This window comes from Podarcis gaigeae, assembly GCF_964106915.1.
Source record: "Podarcis gaigeae genome assembly, chromosome: 14".
Taxonomy (NCBI): Eukaryota; Metazoa; Chordata; class Lepidosauria; order Squamata; family Lacertidae; genus Podarcis; species Podarcis gaigeae.
In genome coordinates this window covers 10,124,446-10,149,437 of record NC_139690.1, presented here as the reverse complement: position 1 = coordinate 10,149,437, position 24,992 = coordinate 10,124,446, and the positions used below count along the sequence as shown (strand labels likewise).

Here is a 24,992-nt window from a genome sequence, read left to right as displayed (position 1 = left end):
ATGGTCCTATTTACCAGTACTGAGAATCAATCCTAAAGGTACTTACAGGAAGGGAAAAAGCAGGCACTGATTAGACACCTGCTTTTCCCCACCTCTGCTATGGGCCAGCTTCCCATATTTCCTACTGGTGCATCGGGAGCCAAGTATGCTGCACTCTGCACATTCTGCCTTTATGACTTGCAACAGTCAAGGCTTTTTGTGCAACCAGCCATGAATCACATTTTAACACTTTCTGGCTGAGAGTGGCAGACTGAGGCAGAGGTAAGCACCCCGCTCCCACACAGACACCTTAGAATAGGCATGTCCGAAGTGTGGCCCATGGCCTAACCCAGCCTGCCGTTCGGTTTAATCCGGCCCCTGTGGCAGTTTATTTCCTGGGGTAAAATTGTATTAAATCCTAAAAAAACTCAACAACTTTGAGGGGAAATCCCAAAAAAAGCTTTACAACTTTGGACGGCCCTCACGCATGTTCACTTCATCAAATCTGGCCCTCTTTGAAAAAAGTTTGGACACCCTTGCCCTAGAACATCCTTTCTCAACCATGGGTTCCCAGATGTTGGACTACTACCACTCCCATCATCCCTGCAGGCTATATGGATCGTGAGAGTGGTAGTCCAACATCTGGGAAGCCAAGTTTGAGAAAGGCCACCCTATGAGAACATGCCAATTTTGGGCTCCCTGAGTGAGTGCAGGACCCCACTGGTGGAGCAGAGGCTGTTTCATAAGAGGTATGCCCAGCTATGAGGCATCCAGCAGTGAAAGCGGGGAGGAGACGGCAGCGTGCTCCCTTAGCTCCTTGGAAGGTGGGGGTGGGAATGGTTTGATGCAGCTTGTCTTTCAAACACTTCCTCCTGCTGCAAGGAAGAAAGACTATTCTAGCACCCATGCTTAACCACTATGACTGCAACAGGAAGTGTGCGCTCCAAGCCACTAGGAAAGTTAAGGCCAACACTGGCTCTGACATGGAGGAGCAGGAAGCACATTGGCCAAGATATCCTATGACCAAGGCCGCTTGCATCTAGTGCCAGGAATTTATACATTGCACCAGGAAGCGCAACTATAGTGCTCACAGTAAAACCATAGAGACAATGTGTTCCTTTGCTTTCTTAAAACCCAAACACACTCAGCTAAGTACTTCCCCTGCAGGATTGTAGAATGGAATAGAGAGACTTCATTATTGCAGCAGAGGGTATTATAAGATAGGTAGTCAAAGTCGGGGTATATATATTAGGGTGGAGGCTGTGACTGCAGGGCTCATCCACACTTTCGCTTGTCTCATGCCTAGGAAGCACAAGTCCAAGTGGTTGTCCTCTTGTCCCGTTTTCTCTAGGCATGGGGTCCAAGTGGTTTTGCCTTTGCCCTGCCACTTTCCCCCAGAAAACCTGCTCTTTAGCACTAAAAACGCAATTGATATTTGCTCCGATTCAGCGGCAAACAGCAGGGTTTCCTGGGGGGAAGCAGCGGGTCAAGCGGAAGTGTGGGTGAGTCTTTAGTTGCTTGGAAGGGAGGTTGGTTGCTCCAGCCCTCCCCAAGCCACCTGCTGATTTGTCACTAGAGATGGGGGAGGAAATTGGTTCCTGTCTCATTTAAAGCAAAACCCATTCAACTCACTCTTTCTAAAACAATATATGAACCAAAACACTGCTATCCTTTGAAATTCGCACTTAGCCGAATTTTATTGTGACGTTCACCAAATGATTTTTATATTAAAAAAAACAAACACATGTTAGGATGAGGTGTGCATAAAAACGAGCACATTGATTAAAATAACATGCAAAAATACATTAGGGGGAATCTGCTTGCCAAAATGTGTAAACAACAACAACAACATAAAAATGTGTTTGTTAGGAGAAAGTTGCAGTCAACTGCTGATTAATTTTCATGAAGAATTCTGCAAACTTCTGCAAAATGTGAAGAACTGACTGAATTGAAGACTGGAAAAATGAGAAACTGAACAAACCAAAATGGACAGATCCTTCCATCCCTATTTGTCACCGTATTATTTTTTTGCAATATTTTTGCAACCAGACAATGTGAGTGCTTTATGGGCATGGGGGAAGAAGAGAATAACATCACTATGCTCATAAATTGGCATAACACCTGCCCACCCCAAAGCAGCAGTAATAGCAGCACAGGTGTGATTTGCTCAAGGCAAAAGAATTGGTTAATCCAAAAAGAATAAAAAGGCTAGTGAATACCTGGACATTAGCAACATGTAGCCCCAATATTACCCTGCATCTTGTTGTCTGTCAGAGCTCAACACAACTTGGTCCAAATATGCTCAACAGGAACAGGCTACGTAAATTAGTTAAGTGTGTCAGATGTTCTGCAGGGCTTTTGTGTCCACGGCAAGAACAATCATTTGCGCATTTGAGAAATCTATGCTGCTTAAGAAGATGTTTTTAGAGGAAGCTCTGAGCTTCTCTGCTCCTGAGTTCTCTAACCTTTATACACAAGGGATGGGGAATTTGAGTTTTGTCACATCTGGAGGGCCATAACTCCCACCAGCTACAGCCAGCATCACCATTGTCCAGGGGTGATGGGAACCACAGGAAGTAGCCTTATACCGAATGAGACCACTGGGCTCATTTAGCTCAGTATTGTCAACACTGACTTGAAGTGGCTTCTCCAGGGTCTAAAGCACAACTGAGAAACAGCCCTTCCCTTAGGAGTTATAGCTCAATGAGAACTGAGGTGCTACAGGTTCCCCCAGCCATGCTGCATAAGTCTTGACTTTGTGGTAGGGAGATCCTGCTGATCCTGGACAGCTACCTATGCTGCTTTATTCTTGACCAAATCCCAGCCTAACCCCTGCAAACATTTTGCATGCCGCATATGAAGACCTGCAGCTTCTTTCAGGATTTAACAAGATTTCTGCCAAGCTTGCAGCTTTAATCCCGATCATATTAGATGGCCCACCTCATCTAAGTCACAGCAAGCACCAAACAAGCAAATTGCTGCTTCCCTGTCCTATTTTACAAGGGTGGCGGACCTGATGCTCTCTAGATACTGTTAAATTCCAACTGACCCCAGTCATCATGGCCAATTGATGAAACTAAGTCTACTGTCCAAGTGGTGACTGGTAGGCAAATTCAAGGTCACTGCTCTCCCTTTCTCATGTTTAGAACAGAGCTTTGAGTTGCTTTAAGAAAGACTGACAAGTACAACGATTAACAAATAATAACTTTGACAGAGCAGCCCTTTAAAGAGGATAGTTTCAAGTTTTGAAGCTGAAGATAAAGTCATCTCCTACTGAAAAAGGGGCATCCATCTCAATGGTACAGAAAACAAAGAACAACCCAGACAGTAATCATAGTACTATGCAAAATGGAAAGTAACGCGAAAGTAACAATATCAGATTTTGTATGTTGAAGTAGCGCACTGGACTCAACAGCCCTTCTTGTGTTCCTAAGGCAGTAAACGTTACCTGGCTCAGGCTTCACATCTTCAGGATACAGATGCAAGCTCACATGACAACTTGCCTCCAAGCCTGTCAAAGGAAATGTTCTAGCTTAGCTTCCTATCCAAGATAGTTGTCTATTAACTCTTTCTGGATCTAGAAGCATGCCATCAAGAATTCCTCTGCCTCTAGTGCTGATGTGCTGTAACCTAGAGTTGCCTTGCGTCTGGAATTAACTGGGCACAGCTGGAATATGGCCTTTGGAAGCAGAATATGGCCTTTTTCCAGGTGAGAAAATCCAGGTGTATGGCAACCCATGTTGGAAGTCTAAATGTTGCTCCAAAAAGCTCAACAACAGTTGTGTCTGGATTTTCACTTTTTGAAATATGGCAACCCTATCTTGTAAAAACTGGGGAAGATTTCTTACAATATATAGCTTGTTTTTCCACCAATGACACTCAAGGCAGCAAACAATTTAGGCTGTGCACATGCTATGCATTTAAAGCACATTCAAAACACACATTCTTTCCTTGAAATAATTCTGGGTTCTGTGGTTTACCCCTCACCTAATTAAAATGCCCAGCAACCTTTAATAAAGTACCATGTCCAGAATTCTGGGAGGTAAAGGATGTGCTTTAAAGGTATGGCACACATCCATAGGAAAAAAGAAGATGAATACAGGAAAAAAACCAATCTGGAAAAGGTCACCACATAAAAAACAACCCAGGCGATAATGATAATAGGTTGATCTGCCAGCTGTACTGATAAGTCAAAAGCTTCTCTAAATTCAGAAGTCTTCATTTGGTGGGCAGACCCACCGGGGGTGGGGGCGGGGGCGGGACAAATGACAAACACTATGAAAAGATACATTGCCATTACCCACTTGAGGTATCTCAACTAACCCCTTCCTGTTTGTGAGCTTTACCAGAATCCTAGGACTCTTGCAAGCTTTAACTAGCAGAGACCATCTGGCATTTATATTCTGCCCTAAAATAAGCTGATCAAGGGAAGTTCCAGGAAAGGTTCTCCAGCAGAAGTCTAGAGCCAAGCTCTTGCAAGGAAGCAGCCAAACTTAACCTGGTACACCCCGATGACTTTGGATACCTCAAGAATGAATCCCACTCCAAAATAGTGACAATCCCCCCTGGGAAATTTAGGTTGTGCAATTGAAGCAGATTTGAAATTCTTGTGCAATAAACCATTACCCCCACGCCCTCCCCAAACCAAACTTTTCATAATAAGGAAAATGACAGGGGAATGCACTGGAAAATGGAGTGAATTTGCTTGACTCATCACCATCTAATCTTCCCACCAATTTTGTGCAACAAATCAAGATGAACGCTGAATGAAACAGGTTGTCTGGAAGTGATCAGAGATGATTGGAGTTGGGTGTCCCATCATCTGGTGGTCTGCAGGTTGGGGAAAATAAACCTTTATATGTTGAAGCTGCCATTTAGATGACCCTACAAGAACAGAATTCAGCCTAGATTTTTAAAGAAAAGGGAAGCATGATTGCTGGTCATTAGCACTATTGCGCTTTGAGCATGAAAAGGTTTTAGGTCAGAAGACACTTTTAAAATTCATAGCTATATGCTGCAGCTTGTTTATATGATCACCCCCACACAGCAAACTGCTTTGACCAGATGTGTTTACATGATTACAGGGATTAATCTGGAGCCAAATTGAGATCACCCCTGGAGCACTGAGGTCTCTTGCTTTTTGAGGGCTGCCTGCACATGACAGTAAACAATTCTTAGACATAAAGGGATAAGAGCACTCAAGTGTCTACAATAAAAGAAGGGGTTAAGATACATGCCTTGCATGTTGCAAGTCCCAGGTCCAATCCCAGGCATCTTGGTCTGAAACCCTGGAGAGCCAGTCTCAGGCAGGGTGGACAGTATTGAGCTACATGGAACAATGGTCAGTCATTGTAAGGCAGCTTCTGGTCTTCCTAGTGGTCACTTCAGGGAAGCAAATTCCAGAGGGAGCACCATTTTCCTGCCTCCATCAGTGTATCCTTAAACAAACTGATCAAGTGAGGGGTGTCCTCCTAGGATTTTCCCCCGCTGAAAGAGTCCAGAGGTTGGCACAAGCACTGCCATCAGGTTAGTGTCACCTGCCCCACAGGGACTGCTTTAAGAAGATGCCCCCATTGGTTGGGTCTCCCAGGTTGCTGTGCTTGTACACTGAACATCAGAACAACAGAAGGAACTTCTGTTCAGACGGCTTTATCGGTTTTAAGCAGAGGCCTTGGAAGGGAGTTACATGCCCTTTCTGGCTCATGCCTTCGCCATACATGGTCATCATTTGCAGACAAGTGGAGAGGGAAGGAAAATAAGAGCAAATGGAAGCTCGCTTGCATATTGCGCCTGTATCCAAGCTGCTTTCTAGAACAGGGCAAGAGGTCAGTGGCAAAGCAAGATACTCATCTGAACTATGTAGAACCTTTGGATGGGACCCAGATCAGGTGGTACGGTGGCTTTGGGTAAATTAAACCTCAGCCTCCAGCTGCTCTTAGACCACTCACTGCTCTGGATTACACCGGAGCATGGCAATTTTTTACAGATGATTTGAGCCCCACTCCTAGCCAAGCAAAATCACATGTCCAAAGCCAAGAGCTTTGCATTTCAGATCAGGGCTGCCTTGTTTGGAATTGCTGTGCCCTATTGCAGCCTTTCCCAACCTTAGGTCCTCCAAAGGTGTTGGACTGTAACTCCCATCAGCCCCCTCCAGCATGGCCAATGGGAACTGTAGCCCAACATTGGGAGGGTCTTGAAGCAATCTGCAACTATTATTAAGTTTTAAAACTGCCCTTCTCCCCATAGGAGTCCATTTATATATAAAAACCAGTTAACACAATTGTGAGTGTGTACGTACAAATTACTAATATAAAAACGATTTAAAGCATTCCATGTTCAGGGCAAGTCATGGTTTTTCCCTAAAGCATCCCTGGGAACTGTAGTTTGTTAAGGGTGCTGAGAGCTCTTAGGAGGCCCCTCACAGAGCTATGATTCCCGGCACCCTTAAACTACAGTTCCCAGGATGTGGAGGGAGGGAGCCATGTGTTAAAGTGGCATAGGTAAAGGTAAAAGGACCCCTGACCATCAGGTCCAGTCGTGGCTGACTCTGGAGTTGCGGCGCTCATCTCACTTTATTGGCCGAGGGAGCCGGCCTACAGCTTCCGGCTCATGTGGCCAGCATGACTAAGCATGGCGAACCAGAGCAGCGAACGGAAACACTGTTTACCTTCCCGCCAGAGCAGTACCTATTTATCTACTTGCACTTTGATGTGCTTTTGAATCGCTAGGTTGGCAGGAGCAGGGACTGAGCAATGGGAGCTCACCCCGTCAGGGGGATTCAAACCACCGACCTTCGGATCGGCAAGCCCTAGGCTCTGTGGTTTAACCCACAGCGCCACTCGCGTCCCCAGTGGCATAAGAATGCTTTAAATGTATGGTTTTAAAGTGGCATAAGAATGCTTTAAATTTATGCTGTGTATGTGACCCAAGATGCATTAGCTTCTGAGTCAGTCATACACATCACCAGACTAATGGCGATTCCTTCCTGTAAAGGTGTGACTTTTCAAAGTTGAAACTAGTAAGTAGGGCCAAGGCTGGCTCTGCTTTGTTTACTTCACCAAGCTGAGGAAGAAACAGTTAATTTGGTTAATGTTTTACCCTCAAGCCTTGCCCACCTGTTGCTGTTACCAAGGCCACATTCACACGATACACTTAAATCACTATGGTACCAGTCGAGGCCACACAAATAACTCCAGCTCTGTGGAGGGAAATAGGGGTCTCTGTACAACCTTCAGTACCCTTAACAAATCACAGCTCCCAGAAGTCTTTAGGAGAAGCCATGACTGTTTAAAGCTGTACCCAGTGCCAGATTTAGGGCGGTGCTGGCGGTTCCCTTGTACAGTGCACTGAGCCGAGAGGGGCACAAAATAAAAATAAATAAAAGCCAATTGTTGTGAAAGTAATATTTTTTGCCAAATTCTGCCCCTGCTGTATTGTAGTGCTTGAAATGTAAGATATTAATGTGGCCTTAGGCAACAGCAAAACTGAGGGCTGCAGAGGTGGTGGGCAAGCTGGAACACCATCCTTGTTTTTCCAAATCACAGCAGGTCTCGCTATTGCAATTAAAACCAGAATATGGATGGGGGGAAATCACTGACCTGACAAGGGGAAGTTTTGAACTTGAAGGCTGGCTCTTCCAAGAATGAACAGAAGATGCTAAAACAACCTGCATTCAAATCCAAACCTCAATAGCTTTCGGGCTGTGTGCACACTATAACTTCAAAGCACATTCATTTTCTCAGAATTCTGGGCACTGTAGTTTACTCACCCAGAGGCACAATTCCCAGCAACCCTTAACAAACAATGTATGTGATTGTGACTCTCCTTGGATTCAAAGCTGTATGGAAGACCTGGGACTCCACCCCCACCCCCCGGCCAAATAATTTTTCATTGGTTTTCCAATATTTCCCCAATAATAACCCAATTAGAACAATGCCAATTAATTCCCAATTAATACACTTAAGTTAAAGTGGCTCCCCACATGGTGGATTTGATGCATCCTCTGGGACTCCTTTTCTGGGTGAGCAAAACTCTTGTGCACGACTGCCATTGACCTCAGCATGGAGAGCACAGAAGAGGCTTAAGCAAACCGATGGGGTTTGGAAAAGGGTTTTCAAGAGCCGGGATAAAGGAGCGCAGTGTTACAGGCAAAAAACCACTGAAAAAGAAATGGGTGCTTCTCTGTAGTGAATATAACACAGCTTCTGAGTTAGTCAAAATGAACAAGCAACTCTCAGCAAATTTGAAAGGTGTGCACCTATTGTCTGGCATAAAGGGAGAAAGGTTTCACCCATAGCTATTCTCCTTCCCAACCTTGCTAGTAAACCACCGGGAAATGTGGATTCAAGCTCTGTTTTCAAGCAGACAGCAATTATTTCAGCTAGGCAAGAGCCTAGCTGTGAGATAGGAGCCAAAGAATTGTGATCCAGTTGCAAAGTTAGCTGTGAGATCTCTGCGATGAAAACAACAACTCCTAAGTTCTAGCATTCTTACAAAAGGAAATATCCAACTAGTCATAAGGGGCACACCTTTTGATTTAATGGATTTGTTTTGTTTAATCAATAAGCTGTTGAAACATGGTTTGCCTTGGGATTCAAGGTCTAAACAACTAGAACTGTTCTCATGAACAGTTGATAGTTGTTGTTTTTAAAATTAGGAACACCTGCACATTTGGCACACATTGAAGGTACTCACAAACACGTTTGTCCTCTAGATGCAATACAACAGGGAACAATCCCATAACAGGAAGGCATTTGCCACCAATATATCCCAAGAATGCAATGCCTGGAGAGCCAGCTCAACAGCTATAAGTGTAAAGATAAGCACTGTAGACCAACAGGAGCAAGTATCCATCAGAGGTCAGCAAGGATTAGCCATGGAGCCTGTGTACTTCAAGTTCTACTGTTTGGCCTAGAAGAATGGCACATGGTTGATACATGCTATCAAGATGCAAGTGCCAATCTAGGTATTGGGTCCACATATATCTTTTGCTCACAACACAGGGTAATGGGAAGAGCATAGAAAGGAAGCTGCCTTATGCAGAGCCAGACCATCAGTTCATCTCTCTCAGTACTGTCTACACTGACTGGCTGTGGCTCACCAGGGGTTCAGGGGTTCCCAAACTAGAGATGCTGTGGATTGAGCTCAATACCTTTTGCATGCAAAGCAGATGCTCTAACCACTGAGCTACAATCATGCCACCCAGTGTTAGAAACTCAGGTATATAAGCTAGGCACCAAACGGCACCTTAAACCTGGATTATGGGTCGTCAAAATGGAATGTGTATTCACCAGAGGGTTGGGTTAGATGACCTTGGGGGTCTCTTGCAACACTATGATTCTGTGATCTCAACTAAATTGCTTGACAGTAGCATGCTTCCAGTAGGCAAGAAGGAGAAACACACACAGGGGAAATGGAAATAGTATTAACTATTTAAATAGTAGTATTAACTATGGACTAAGACAGAGGATGCGGGTGGCGCTGTGGTCCAAACCACTGAGCCTAGGGCTTGCAGATCAGAAGGTCGGTGGTTCAAATCCCCGCGACGGGGTGAGCTCCTGTTGCTCTGTCCCAGCTCCTGCCAACCTAGCAGCTTGAAAGCACGTCAAAGTGCAAGTAGATAAATAGGTATCGCTCCGGCGGGAAGGTAAACAGCGTTTCCGTGCGCTGCTCTGGTTCGCCAGAAGTGGCTTAGTCATGCTGGCCACATGACCCGGAAGCTGGACGCCGGCTCCCTCGGCCAATAAAGCGAGATGAGCGCCGCAACCCCAGAGTTGGCCACGACTGGACCTAATAGTCAGGGGTCCCTTTACCCTTTATCTTTAAGACAGAGGTTTTAAAACTGGTTGCCAACCTAGCATCCAGAAATCGCCACATAGTCACAACTGGACCCATGTCAGTAGCAAAACATGCCTGGTGCCTGGCTAGTTTTGAACACTGATGTCACCAGATGCATCTTTGTACAGTAGTACCTCAGATTAAGTACTTAATTCATTCTGGAGGTCTGTTCTTAACCTGAAACTGTTCTTAACCTGAAGCACCACTTTAGCTAATGGGGCCTCCCACTGCCACTGTGGGATTTCTGTTCTCATCCTGAAGCAAAGTTCTTAACCCAAGGTACTATTTCCAGGTTAGCGGAGTCTGTAACCTGAAACGTCTGTAACCCAAGGTACCACTGTACTAGCCTTCACTCCTAGGTAATCCACTCCTCCTTTCACTGCAATATATTGTAAGTATCTTCCCTCGCCCTCTCTCTCTCTCTCTCTCTCTCTCTCTCTCTCTCCCTCTCTCTCTCCCACCCACCCACCCACCCACACAATATGATGCATAAACTTAAGAGATTGTCCATATAGGGATGCATGAATGATGTAGCTATAGCTGTTCTGCACTGAGCAGAACATGAGTTTAGTATGTAAAAGGTTCCAGATTCAACTCACAGCATCTGCAGTTAAGAAATCAGACAGATGTTTATAGACACAGACAATACTGAGCTTTGCAGAGCAAAGGACATCAAGTCCATGGAAGACACTTTCACTTGGAAGCCAAAAGAGCATTGTGAGTGGGGAATATTGTCTCTCTTGCAAGTCAACCTGTTGTCTTCATCCGTACTATGAGTTCCCTGAAGCGGGCAGTGGATTCCTTTAATTATGTTTTAACTTAAGGTAGTGGCAAAAATCCAACAGTTCTGAAGCAAAGAGGAATCTGGCAAAATTAATCTGGGCAGCGGGGCTTAACATGCAACACCCTGCGCTGTATCAAGGTTTCCAACTTTTCCCAAGGCAAAGCTGTGCGCAATGTATCAGTACATACGCAGATTACATAATATTCTGCGCCAAGAGAAAGCCAAATTCCATGACCTGCATAAAACAAGCAGAGCAATCATGCAAGGCAAGGATGTCCCTTTTGAGATGCTGCAGCTGCCATCACCCAGAAAGTTTCCAACCCTCTCTCCTCGGCCATAACTGCTAGACATTGTGCTTCAGGAGTAAAAGCAGAGATTTTAAGATGCTGCTTCCCTTCACACTAAATTTCAGAATGTCCTCAAGCCCTACTAATAGGTGAGTCTTCTGCTGATACGAGGTCTTCAGGACCGTGCCTGGTCAAGCATTTGGGGCAGACATCTCAGTCCCCGCTCAACTGTGTGAGCAGGAAGAGCAACCCAAATGCAGCAGTGTTTTGAAGCAAGGATTACATCCTAATCTAGAGCGCTTCCCGCCCCTACTGCTAGACCATAAAGCCCCAAGTCTAAAATTAAGTAACTTTGCCACTGGCCGCTAGTACCTCGCCCATAGGGCAGGTGCTGCCGTTAAGCCAACTGGCCAGCCACTAAGGACACAGACCTCAGAAGAGCACAGTACTCTGACCTTTGAGGGGCACAGTTTTATGCAGATTTGTTTTTCTTATAGCTGTTCATTTCTGATATTTTTATACAATACAACTGTTATTGAAAATTGAAGCTAGCAATTTCTTTTGGTGGGTGCAGTTAGCTTTGCCTAGGGCGCAAAATAGCTTCACACTGGCACAACTCAGTGATCACAAGCTCAAAGCTTGTTCCTTTTCTAAGTTGTGGGTAAACCAATTGGACCAATTAGGGAGAGGCCTGACAAGCATAATTAGGCCCTACCCCTGACATGGTTTAACAAGGAACTCAACAGCAAAACCAAGCTCAAAACCTTGCAACTTAAAATGGTGAAAATACCCTATGGGGGATGATTTACACACCTCTGCTTACAATGACCCGAAGATGAAGCAGCAGCATAGCATAGGTTGCCGACGTCCAGGGTGAGGCAAGTCTTGCACTCCCTACCCCCCATTAACTGGGCAGCTGGGGTGGAGGTGCCAGGGTGCGCATAGGGGCTCAGTTGGTGAATGGACAACCACATGCACACAAAGGAAAGCCAGAACCACCAGAAACCTCAGGGTGACGGCTTTGAGGGGGCATAGGAGTGGGTCAAAATACAAGCTCTACATTCGTGTTTCAGGGATGCAGGTGGCGCTGTGGGTTAAACCATAGAGCCTAGGACTTGCCAATAGGAAGGCCGGCGGTTCAAATCCCTGTGACGGGGTGAGCTCCCGTTGCTCGGTCCCTGCTCCTGACAATCTAGCAGTTCGAAAGCACATCAAAGTGCAAGTAGATAAATAGATACCGCTCCGGTGGGAAGGTAAACGGCATTTCCGTGCGCTGCTCTAGCTTGCCAGAAGTGGCTTAGTCATGCTGGCCACATGACCACATGAGCTGTACGCCGGCTCCCTCGGCCAATAAAGCGAGATGAGCGCCGCAACCCCAGAGTCGGTCACGACTGGACCTAATGGTCAGGGGTCCCTTTACCTTTACATTCCTGTTTCACAAATGTAGAGACCACCGGCCTCCAATACAATTAAGTATGAACTCATGAGATTCCCAGCAGCCCGAGATCTGTGTGTTCCAGTGAATCGCAGGTGTTAGCCATTGTGTGCTACCATTCCGTACACCATTTTTTTGATCCATGTATGCAGAAGCATGACTCTCGTACCCACAAAACTGGAACAAGGAATATGCCGATGGGCATTTTATCTGTTACAAAATAAACTGATGTTGTCCAGTTATGATGTTGGTAGTCTCTAGATTGCATTTACTGCAGTAAAGAGAAAGCAGCAGCCAGAGAGGGGGAGCCCTGGCTTCTTTCTTGAACCAGGCAGGCTCACTCGCCAGCAAAAAGCAGCTGCCATTGCAAATTGGGCTGCCAGGGCAGCGTGAGGAGCAAAACGCATCCCTCAAAAAACACTGCCCTTATGTCGTGTCCCCCCACGCGACACCACTGAGGTGAAGCCATGATGTGCACTGACTCTGTGCATACTGGAAGTAAGCATGCAGAACTTTGCATCACACCAAGTTCTCAGCACATGTCCAGCTTTCACAACACCATAAGATACACATCTGAAGGAGCTGGGAGTCACAGCATAATGCGATGCCACTCTATAAGGTCACCTTCCTCCTTTCAAATCTCTCCTGGAAACCTGGCTTTTCCACAAACCTAAACTCTCATCCCAGCTGAAACAAAGCCTAGAAGGCCACAACATGAAATTGCTCTCCCTCCTTCATTTCTTCCATGGCCTATTTTTTTCTCCGCTCATTGCATGGTGCTCTCCTACCATTGCAGTTTAACGCTGTAAGCTCTTTGCAGACGGGATCCAGGTCTTAATTATTAAATGCCATTAAAAACATCATGTATGCTGCTGCTGCAGTAGCCTGCAGCCAACCACATGCCTCATTTTACATGGAATCCAACTCATCTGGCTGGAACCACATCATGTCAGCATGAACAGGACACTTCAGTGAGCTCTCTGAAGGGAAACGGCAAGAGGCTTGTCAGAGCCTGGCTATATACTGAGAACAGGGATCAAGCATTAGCTGGTATCCAATGAGATCAAGCCATGCAAGGGCTGGAAGCCACATTGAAGTCAGAACCTAGGACAAGTATTTTCTATACCAAGAAACAATGGCATTGTGTTAGCAGGGGCAGGGCAGGGAAATCTCAGATCCGTGGGCAAAATGTGACCCTCCAAGCCTCTCTATTTGGCCCTCAGAACCTTCCCAGGCCACCCTCCCCCTAAACAGATATAATGCCATTAAACAAATCTATTGCTGAAGTCACATTTGGAATACTATATACAATTCTGGTTTCCACCCCCTAAAAGAATATTGTAGAGTTGGAAAAGGTTCAGAAAAGGGGCAACCAAATTACCATGCAGATGGAGCAGCACCCTATAAGGAAAGGTTCCAGCTCCTGGGACTTTCTAGTTTAGGGAAAGGTTGAGTAAGGGGCAACATGATAGAAATTTTAAAAATTATGTGTGGCAGGGGGAAAGCGGATAGAGAAAAGTCTTTCTTCCTCTCGTGTAACACTGGAACTTGGGTGGTGTTCGAAGAGGATTAGACCTCTTGCGTGTCTGGAAGGGTAGCAGGAAAGGGCGGACAAGTTTGTCTAGAATCTAGTGCACTGTGCAAAGATAAAATTCACATTTCTTGCTCGGTTCACTTTGGCTCTGGCCCCACCCACAGCAGACATGTGGCCCCTAAAAGGTTGCCTAGAAAGGAATGTGGCCCTCTCGATGAAAAAGGTTTCCTATCCCTGTTGCCCTACCCTACTAAATTCAATGGGACTTACTTCCAGGAAAGCATGGTTTGGATTTCAGACTACACTGCTATATAGGAAGGTTACCGTTGCCAAGACTAACCTCCATTACGTTGGCTACAATGAACTGTGATAGCTCCATGTATGCTTCCCTGAGTTTGTTAGACAGAGGTTGGGCTAGAAATTTGAGGTGGCATCACTTGTGTTTCTGAATGTCTGCTAGCTACACAAGAACTGGAAACAATAGACTTGCCTCTAAGTTAGTCCCAATATTGCTTCTGAAAGATGTCCAGGGTCCAGCAACTCTTCTGCTGCAGCCTATATACCAGAAAATGTCACCATGCACAGCCTAGAAGTGCTTCCAGACAGAGAGTTCTAATTCTACCTGTTCCCTGCAGTGGGAGACTGTTCGCTGTCCCAACATCAGAAGGTATAGCCTTTTCTGGTGCGTAAGCATCTTCCTGGAATGGGAAGGACACAGCCCAGTGGACAGAACTGTCTTCTCCCTTTCCCCAGTCCCTCATAGTCACCACACGTCCCTTCTCTCAATTCTCGTATTCCCTTTTTTCTCCTTCTGTAGAAAGCAAAAGATGAGCAGCATTTCCACAGAAGGAAGCATACTATGGCTCCTTTTAGAGACTTGGCATCCCGTACCACAATAAATTGTTCATGGACAATAGATACTACAGCACAGCGTGCAATAGGATGTTGACTTGCAAATAAAAATGTGTTCATTAATTCGTTTATATACCACCCATCATCCTCCAGTTAAGATATCAGGGTGGGTACAATGACTTGTTGGGACGCAGGTAGCGCTGTGGTCTAAAACACAGAGCCTAGGGCTTGCCGATCAGAAGGTCAGTGGTTCGAATCCCTGCAACGGGGTGAGCTCCCATTGCTCGGTCCCTGCTCCTGCCAACCTAGCAGTTCGAAAGCATGTCAAAGTGCAAGTAGATAAATAGGTGCCGCTCCAGCAGGAAGGTAAATGGTGTTTCCGTGCACTGCTCTGATTCACCAGAAGCAGCTAAGTCATGCTGGCCACATGACCCGGTAGCTGTACGCCGGCTCCCCCGGCCAATAAAACGAGATGAGTGCCGCAACCCCAGAGTCGGCCATGGCTGGACCTAACGGTCAGGGGTCCCTTTACCTTACAATGACTTGTACAAGTTACAATAACAGACAAAGCTGCTTAAAACCTTCAAGTTCACATGTATATGTGCGCAGATGATTTTTTTGGCCAAGGCCAAAAGGTCTGCAACGCAGCCACCAGTGGGGAAGCCTATTTAGGAAGGGTATTAATAGCAAACATAATAATAATATTCCAAAACCAGGGCCAACAATGCTGACAAAGCCCTTTCCACTTGTTAAGTTACAAACTTCTACAGGTACCCACCTTACTTCTCTGATTTCAAGCTGCTTTGGAGTTTAATACTGTATTTCAATTGTTGTAACCCACCCAGGGAAATTACAGTAAAGGGTAGCAATTAATAATGAAATAAATAAAGAGGTATCTGTAGAAAGCACTAAAGTACACTCCATCAGATACTCTGGTCTACAAAAGCCATAGTTGTGAACCACCCCGTAATCTATGGGTATAAGGCTATAAACAAATTTAATAATGATTTAATTAATACACCACAATATTTCCATATATATAAAGCATATCCAACACACACTTAAAGCGCATGATCCACACACACACCCGGAATCCTGGGAACTTTAGTTTAAAGGTACTGGAAATTTCAACTCTAGGAGGTGGTGGGAGCTACGGTTCCAGGATTGTTGTGGAGGGAGTCAGTGCTTTAAATGTACGGTATGGATCCTACCCAAAGACCTGCAGGTTCCCCGAGAACCGTTGTATAGCAAGAACAACCAACCTAGGTACCGCCACCCCAGAGTTCTTTCCATGGAAGGACGTTTTCTACAGGCAAAAGATTTAACTCCCTCTCCAACTGTTTCACTTGTTGTTTCCTGGGAGAATGGAAAAATATATATTTACCTTGCCAAGTCCCTTTAAAAGCTACAAATACAACAAATGGTAAGTATAGGGCACTTAAGAATGTACGGTATTATTTGGACAATCAGAACAACATTTGGTATTACTGTTTATTATATATCTTTTTCCGGGGGGAGGAGCTCCACCAAACCAGATTATGGGCCTCAAATTGGTTTCACTAGGAGTTGCATTATAGCAGATAACCTCAAGAATGAAGAAGACAGTGTGCCTACTTGGCTCTGCAGGGTGTAAAAAAGTCTAGTGCAACAGGGTCATTTCCACTATGAGGTGGAAGAAACCACCCTTATGAGCTGTGCACCCCCTGCCCCAAATACATACAGGGAGAAGGACCAGCCTATTCTGTAGAAAACTCAGTGTTCCCGCTACAGCAGGAGATGCCAACTATTTGGGGCCAGTGGGAACATCTGGAACCTGGAGAAAGGGCAGTGAGCAGCAGACCCCAAAATGGCTGCAGTGGGGGAAAGGTGTGGCATAATATAAAATGGCTGCCAAAACACAAAATTATGCCCCTGTGCACATACACACGATCAGCCGTTCCATGAACGGGCAAAAGACACTTACAGAGAGAGCCGCTCTAAAACTCTCCTCTGTTCAGGACAGATGAATTGATGGCTTCCACTTCAGACATCAAAATAAATGTTGGTGTGCTTAAAGAGACATTTGGTGTAAGAGGCTGAGCCAGTCCAAGCAAGAAGGGAAAGCAACAATCTCTGGAGAACTGGGAATTTTTGAAGTGGTATTTACAAAGACCTTCTGTGGACATCCTGGGTGTGTGTGTGAGGGGGGTAATGGCGCACACCCTGCTGTCCACTGGAGACCCTTGCCCTACAGGGAAGGGTCTCAACTTTATAACAGCTTAGGGCACAATCCTAAACACATCAATCCTGCTGAATTCAATGGTGCTTACTCCCAGGTATGTGGGGTTTGGACTGCAGCCTTATCTGAAACATTGAGCATTGTGGTTCATTCCACCCTTCCTGGAATTATCCATGCAATTCCATCTAAAGTGACCACGTTATCTGAAGCCTGAATTAGTCCTTCCCTATTCATGAAGGTTTATTGGAGTTCCAGGCTTCCACCCATCCCATTAAAAACAACAACATATCCTTCCTTTGTACTCTAGGGGTGAGGAACTGTAGCACTCCCAATCCTACTGGACCATACAACTCCCCTCACCTTTGACCACTAGCCATACTGGTTGAGAGGAATTGAGTCCAACAACATCTGGAGGGCACCAGGTTCCCTCTTGCATCCAGAGAACATGAGTATTGCTGCATCAGTCCAGAGGCCGATCCCGTCTAGCACCCTGCCTCCCACAGCAGCCAACCAGAAGGGCAGGGTGACGGCACAGCCAATCTTCCCATATTTCATCATGTAGTTAAGAGTCAGACCAGCACCATTTGGGGAATTTAACTGCATAGCCAGGGAGGGGCAGTTGCATGCCTTCAATGACAGATGCAGAATCTCCGCAGCAAGGTGGGGGAGAAGGATTTAAAGATGCAGTACAACAGGCAGGGAGGGTCCCTGCATAACATTTGCAACCAGCAATGAGACCCACATGTATGTAAATACACTTGTAGTGCACTTCAGAAAACAAGCACACAAAGATCTTCTTTGGTGAGCATGCCCACATAATTCCCCTTGTTCATCAGTAACGGCAGAGAACTCCTTTAGCTAATCAGTTTTTCCTCTGCTTACAGATACAAACCCCCAGCGGTTACACACCACATCACTTGTCCACAATTTGCACTATTAGAGGACCAGAAAATCTACTACCAATATGCCTGATAGCATTTGGAACCCCCCATGAGAATAAAAATAAATAAAACATGGTGGACACACAGCACGTCATATTGAAATAGCACTGATCTCAATCATAGCATCAGTCATAAATCCATACTGCTGTACTTTTCCTTCCAGACGAATCAAGTTAAATCCCAATAGGGATAGTTCACTTGGCACAACATACAAAGTGATCCCCCATACATACCACTTGGTACTTAAATGCAGAAAAACATTCTCAAATATATAAATGTTGACCTCTGCATTTCCACACCTTTAGGAACAGTTCAATCAGAACTACTGAATTTCTTAGCAATACGAATGGGGGTTACAGAGCACACAAGAGTAAGCCATATTCTGATCTGTTAATGTGCCTGAGAATGCTCAATTACCTTCTCCCCCCCCCCCAAAAAAATTTAACTTTATGTAAGAAACAAAGCAAGCTGCCATCAAGCTCAGTATTGTCTGCAGCAACTGGAAGTGCCTCTCCAGGATATCAGAAGGGGTCTCTTCCCAGGCCAACCTAGAGATACTGGGGACTGAACCAGGCATCTTTGGCAAGCAATGCAGATGCACCAAGACCTTCCCATAGAGAATCACACATGCTAAGTTTATTGCAGGGATGGGTCAAGTATTTGGTCCACTTAAGTTTTATTACAACGCCCGTGCCCTCTAATGTGTTAAATTTGAAAAGCAGGACTGCATGCTCATGGCAATCTAGATTAAGTTAAATTTGAATGCATAGACACGGCAATACACAAATGTCTTCCTGAATGAGATTAAAGCCCACTTAATACTGTATACTGGAGACGGGAGGCAAGAGCCACTTCAGATTTACGGAGAACTTTCCAAAGTCTCGCTTGAATGACTGGACAAGTCCACAATGACATAATATAACCGAACATTTTATTCATCACTTCATTTAACCTATTTCACGCAAGAAAAACAAATGATCTAAATTTATATTTAAAACTTTTGCTACTCGTTTAAGTTTGTACAGTTCGTGTATTTCATAGTTGCCATATTTTATATATTGAAGGCAAAATAAAATAACATCAAAATCCACCTACTATGCATTTTTTGCTTGAATCCCAGTATACCAGCAGACACTAAGCAATATGCTAGAAATTGGCCAGTTGCCCACTTTGGCCAGGGGGCTACTATTCCATCCAGCCCATTCCCTGCTTTAAAGTACCTAAGACTACAGAACTAGAAATGGTGTTGACGCAAAATGCCTACAATCAGAATTGTGCTTCCTACATGGTTGGCCTATAGCAAAAAACCTCTGAACTGCCAGGTGTTTATTTGGCGATTTGCAAGTTCTAATCTCGGACCTGCCACCAAGTCAGACCAGTTCATTTACAATGGAAACTGAAGGCTTGAGCGTATCCTCCAATCCCAGATGCAATGGACTATTTTGGCTGCTGTTGTTTTTAACACGCTTCAACCCAATCCATCATATTACTGTTCTGTGGCCATACATAAACACCTTGCAGAAAGACGGCTTAGCAATGACCTGCTGCCCTGTGGACGGGGAGGGGGGGGCATTTCTGCCTCTAGTACGCACAAGTAAGGCAGCTAAGATACAGAAAGTGTTAGAAGCAGGCTACCATGAACCTTTGAGGCTTTGCCAGCAAATTGGTCCCAGAGCCCTCCATGCCATATATAAGCATGCAGCTATTTCAATAGAATTAAGACATTGTACAGTACTGTTTTAACAGGGTTACCTAGTCTATGAGAGAACATCAAAGGAGGACAGCCAACCCAAATGAAGCATATCACATAACGAGTTCAATAAGGATTTTTTTTGGGGGGGGGCGGGAGAGAGCCACCAACCTTCTTAGATCGCAGGCACAAGCAAAGTATTAGCAATAGGTTACTCCCATTTCTTCTGTACGCATACTAAGAATGTACTGTAGAGTTTTTACAATGTTTGGAAGGGTTTAGGACCAGAATGGCCGCCATTCTGCGCCAAGAAACCTACACGGCTATTTTTCAGAGGGATGGGGGTGGGGAGGAAGACAAGTAATCGACTGCAGCAGCCCAAGGGGAATTGAGGTTTCTTGGTATTTCAGGCGCCACGCACACAAAATGGAGGCAACCGGGTCCTAATATATATATATAAAATCAGCTTCATATGGCTCATACTACAGCTACTTACTTTGCACAAACAGGTATAGAAAACCACAAAAGCTTGAGTGTGCCACAAAGAGGAATTTTCACAGGGAACCTGCACTACCTAATGAGGTGTCTGTGTGACTTGCTCAGATCTATGATGGCCAGTCAAGGACATACAGTCGTCTTCACAAGGCGGTGGCGATGCAGACAAGAAATGCAGAAGACTGGATGGAAGATGGGAGCAAGCAGAAGGGAAGCCAATGACAGGTTCTCCATTGCAAGCCAAGTCCAGAAGCCAAAAGGTACCAGACAGCCTTGGCCCTTTTGCATGGAATTAAACTGCATTAGGACGGTTGTTTCCAAAGCTTTTCCCAGTTCCAAACTAGAAACTTAAGACTTGGATATAGGCATGACTTGAATTTCTAAAGTTCGCAGAAATGACCTGCTTTGTTAGTTTGGGATATTCTTTTAAATTTTTGTTATAACATGTTCATAAAATTTTTAAAATATACGCTACTGCATCTGGATTCTGACTACACAAGAGGAAACAAGGAACACCTAGATGTGGAGGAGGAGGAAGAGGAAAGCCAAGCATCCGTCTGCTTCTTCCAAGCTACGCCAAGGTCCAAAGCCAAGCTTTAAATCAGCAGAGACGCCCATGCAGCGTCTAGTCTTAACAGGCACTGCAGGGTTTTATGAGTAGGAAGTGCAGGTTTGGTGCTCCAAAGGCTGTTTGCTCAGTAGGTCTGGGCTTCCTGCTACTAGTTAAAGCGAAGCACCACAGGTTAAGTAAGGAGGCCACAGGTTAAGAAAGGAGGTGGCAGACAGGCTTTCGGAAACCCTCCATATTTTACGGTAAAGCCACCCTTAGGCAGCAATCAAGGCCACCAGCTGCTGCACAAAGGAGAGACTTCAAGAACCAACAGCACTCCTCCTCCTCCCTAGGAAGACTCGGAGAAAAGGGATGCATTCCTCGTTTACCACTCCCATAGCGGATGCATTTTAAAACAAACTTTCACCCAGCCCAGAAAACGGCCATAGGCCTTTTGCTCGCAAAGTCAAGAAACCGCAAAAAGGAGCAAGAGGCATTTTGCTTGGCCCAGGGGAAGAGCGCGCACACAAGAGCAAAACTTCAGGGCGAACCGGCCGCCCTCCTTACCGCGCTGCCCAGCCTTTCCCCCCCTCCGAGCCCGCAGACCTTGGCCAACCCAAAGGAAGGCGCATCCCCGACGGGGCTCCCCCCAAAAAACCAAACCCCTACCTCTTCCTCGAGGCTGTTGCTGCTGTGCTCATTCTCCTTGGGCAGGTTGCTCATGGTGGGTGCAGGGCAAGTCCGAGGAAAGCAAGGCAGGGGGGCTCGCGTGCTGGTCCTGGGCGGCTGCCTCGCCTTCTTCCTTTCCTTTGCGCCTCCTCCTCCTTCTCCCCCCTTCTTTTATCCTCCCCTCAGAGGGGAGCGGAGAGGGCGAGGGTCTGCCTTAAGCGGGGATAAGGTGGGGCAGGTGCCTGGTGCGAGCCGGGGACGCGGGGGGACGCAGGTAGGTAGGTGCCCGAGGGGTGTCTGAGGACAAGGAAGGGGTCCCGACGTGCGCTGGTGCTGTGCAGGTGGGCGCGGGGGGAAGTGCGGCTTATTTGACGCGCCCCAGGCTCACATCCAGCTGGCTCGCGCCGCCGGCCAATGAGCGGCGAAGGGGGCCAACGAGCTGCAGCTGCTGCCGGGCCCCGCGCAGCCCGCGCTCCTCGCCTCAGCTCTTCGATTGCGCGCACCCACAGGGAGCGCCCGGCCCGGCCGGGGCGGGGCGGGGCCGCCAGCCCAGCCCCTCGCCCTGCATCACCGTCGCCAGGGGAACTCGCCAGCCAATCCCCGCCGCCGCCGCCGCCGGCTGCAAACTTTCTTCGGCCCTCGACGGGTGTCCATTTTTCCCTCTCCCCCCCCCCCCTTCTCTCTTTGCTCCTTCCTCCGCGAAACTTTTTAAACTTTGATGAACTCGCCCGATTGAACTTTCTTAAAGGGCTCGCGCGCGCTTCTTTCTTTCTCCCCCTCCCGTCTCCTCAGAGGGGTTTCCTTTCCCCGACGGGGCGAGCCAAGTGCCCGCTCCCAGCGTTGGGGACCCCCTCAGGTGGGCAGGTAGCCAACTGGGTGCCAACTTGAATACAATATGCGGGGGCGGGTGTGCAGGGAAGCCCCGCCCCGCATAATCGATCACAAGACGCAGCACAGGCACACCCTTTGATTGGCACATCAACTTTGCGAGGGCAGCCCCGTCAAATATTTTATTGGGGGGGGGGGAGCGAGGCCCCTAGGAGCTGGCGCCCAGGGCAGGCAGGCAGGCAGTTCTCCTGTGCAAAGCGCTTTGCAGACGGCCAGTCCGTACCAAGTGAGGGGCCGTCAGGGCTTTGGGGCAGAGACGCCCTCCCAACACCCCCACCCCCATCAGTCGAACAAACAGAAGACACACACACACACCCCGCGCCCTCTCCAAAAGGCGACAGCGGCAAAACGCGTTTTAAAGTAACGCAAAGCAAGTGCCGTCTAAAGAGCAGCCCCCTCCCCCGCTCTAAGAGAGTTTAAATGTCTAAATTAAAATCACTTGGCTTCTGATAGTAGGAGCTGAGGGAGCACGACGGGACAAGGGACTCTTCTGGTTTTCCGGGTGGAGGCAGAGAACTGCCCTTTCCCAGGGTTCCGGCGGGCATTTTTAGCCTGCTGCTCCCCAACCCTATTTGAGAGAGCGGATTTACAGGCGCCCCGAGAACTCCCCCCGGAAGGAATTTGGAGGGCGCCCTTCTCCCCCGCATTCCATTGGTGCATCCCGTCGAACTTTTTAATATACATATTAGAACTTTTAAATTTACATATTAGAATTGAACCATACGCTGAGAATTTAAAATACGCAGAGAATTAAATGTAAAGCAACAACGTTGCATAAATAATAATAATAATAATAATAATAATAATAATAATAATAATACGTGTGTACATGGGCGTAGCAGGGGGCGCACACCGTCTTTTTCCAATGTTTTGTTCGAGGGCCGCCAGAGGACGAGCGACCCAAATGCTGCAGCGAAATGAGGGGCGAGGTGGGAGGCGCGGAGACAACATGGACCAAACTCGTGTTTCGGGAGCTTGTAGAATCATAGAATCGAAGGGACCCCGAGGGTCATCTAGTCCCTGCAACTCAGAAATCTCAACAAAATCATCCACGACAGGTGGCCATCCAACCTGGGGGAATCTAGGGTTCAAATCACCGTTCAGCCACAAAGCGCACTGGGGTGTGTGTGTGTTTGTGACCTTGTTGTCAGTCACTCCCTTCTTTTCAGCCTAACCCTAATCTATGTCGTAGGGGAGAGAACCAGGTACGCTGCCTCGAGCTCCTTGGAGAAAAAGGAAGGCTATAAATGCAACAGAAATATAAACTATTAAACGGCAACTTTTGCAATTGCATTCAATTTGAATTAATTATATGTTTTTGAAAAGCACTAAAATCAATTGGAATAATAATGATGATGATGAAGGCCAACCAGTCCACGCCCCCCGAGCGCCACCCAAATCCCAGATCTCCGGCGTGGCTCATCCTTCCGCCCTTCCCGTCGTTTGACCTTGTTCCGTTTACTTAAATGCGTCCGCTCAGGAGCCTGCGAAGCATCAAGCCTCGTCCGCCCCCCCGCCCCCCGCTCCCCGGCCGCCTCGACGACGTGTGATGAAGCCCAGCCACTGCAGGAGCCCGGGGTGGTGCGTTGGGGTCCTGGGAGGGAGTTACGGGTGGGGGGCTCGGGCTTTTCTGAAAGTGCAGTAAACGAGGCGTTGCGTGGAATAGGAGTGGGGGTGGGAAAGGGAGGGGGCTTTCGTACACCGCCGAATCCGATTCCTCCGTGGGCCGAGGAAGGCGCACGGCGACTCTCTTCCCCAACTTGGGGATGTGTTTTTTTCGGACCCCTTCATGCAATCAGCAAAATTCAAGCAGCACAGCTATTCCTGGATCGCAACTTTTTAGGCTCCGGGGGAAAGGGCCGCGGGAGGGGAGGGGGGATCGCAGACGTTTGCATGTTCCTCCACGAAAACAAAGGCAACAAATAACTTTATATAGAAAACATGGCAACAAGCACGCGCAGCTTTTCCCACGAAGTGCTATTTTAAAGCGAGGGACTCCTGCTTTCTTCGTGGGAAAAGCTTTCAGACGTACACAGACACACGTATATAGGAAATACGTCCACGTGGGCTGACATGCTTCAGGCCTAGAGAAACTTTACGCAAACGGCTTGTTGAAAACCAGGGCTGGGGAACCAGCGATGGCCCTTGCAGATGCTTCCACCAGCCCCACAGCCAGCATGACCAATGGTTAAAGGGGGGGGAACCATCCGAGTGGCCGAACTATTTATTCCCTGAAGCAGATGTTCTGCTTTGTCATTAGCTCTTCGTTGTTGTCAGTGGCTGCCTGCAACGGTTACTTGGGAGGAAAGGGAAAAGCACTCTGTACATGCTCAGAACCACTGCCGTAGTCGCATATGCAGCACCACTACGTGGATGCGAGGATTGTGACTCACTGTGTCAGCTGCATGTCGGAAAATACTTACTGCGGCCGCCCCACTGACAAGTAATGAATGCGGTAGGATCGCGAGGTATAATTTATCTTCCTGGATACAATTTTATTTCTCCATCCCACCCCGCGCCTGCTTAAAGGGATGCATTAGTATTTTCAAAGTTTCCCTCTCCGTTCTTTCGTCTACTTTTTTGTGGAATGTGGGTCCCCCCCCTCGACTTTTGCTTGACGGGGGGCGGGTAAACAGGCGAGAAGGTCGCTGCCATGGTATGCAAAACTTACCGCAGCTTAAGCCACGATGAACACAGTGGAGCTTGCTTCTGAGTAAACATGTGGAAGTTTGTGTTGTAAATGCTGTGCTCAACCCATGTTTTTTCCCCTTCCCAAGGTTTGTGTGCAATGCCAGATTTAGGTATAAACTAAACAAGCTCTAGCTTAGGGCCC

General features: G+C 46.9%; 1 protein-coding gene and 1 long non-coding RNA gene across 3 annotated transcripts in view; both read right to left on the bottom strand.

Annotated features, from left to right (window-relative positions):
• The window catches only part of RBPMS2 (RNA binding protein, mRNA processing factor 2), a 49,871-nt gene extending 27,214 nt beyond the window's left edge, over window positions 1-22,657 (bottom strand). Inside the window, exon 1 of one of the 2 annotated variants that reach the window (XR_014557954.1) lies at window positions 21,272-22,124. Coding sequence is in view for 1 of the 2 variants with exons in the window: in XM_083712955.1 (XP_083569081.1) it covers window positions 21,272-21,325 (54 nt within the window). In the remaining variant the exon portion in view is untranslated. Of the gene's footprint in view, window positions 1-21,271 lie in introns of both variants that reach the window. The other variant, XM_083712955.1, reaches the window with a different exon arrangement.
• Window positions 1-24,992, bottom strand: part of LOC310831800 — a 389,087-nt gene that overhangs the window by 39,239 nt on the left and 324,856 nt on the right. The gene's annotated exons all lie outside the window — the stretch shown is intronic.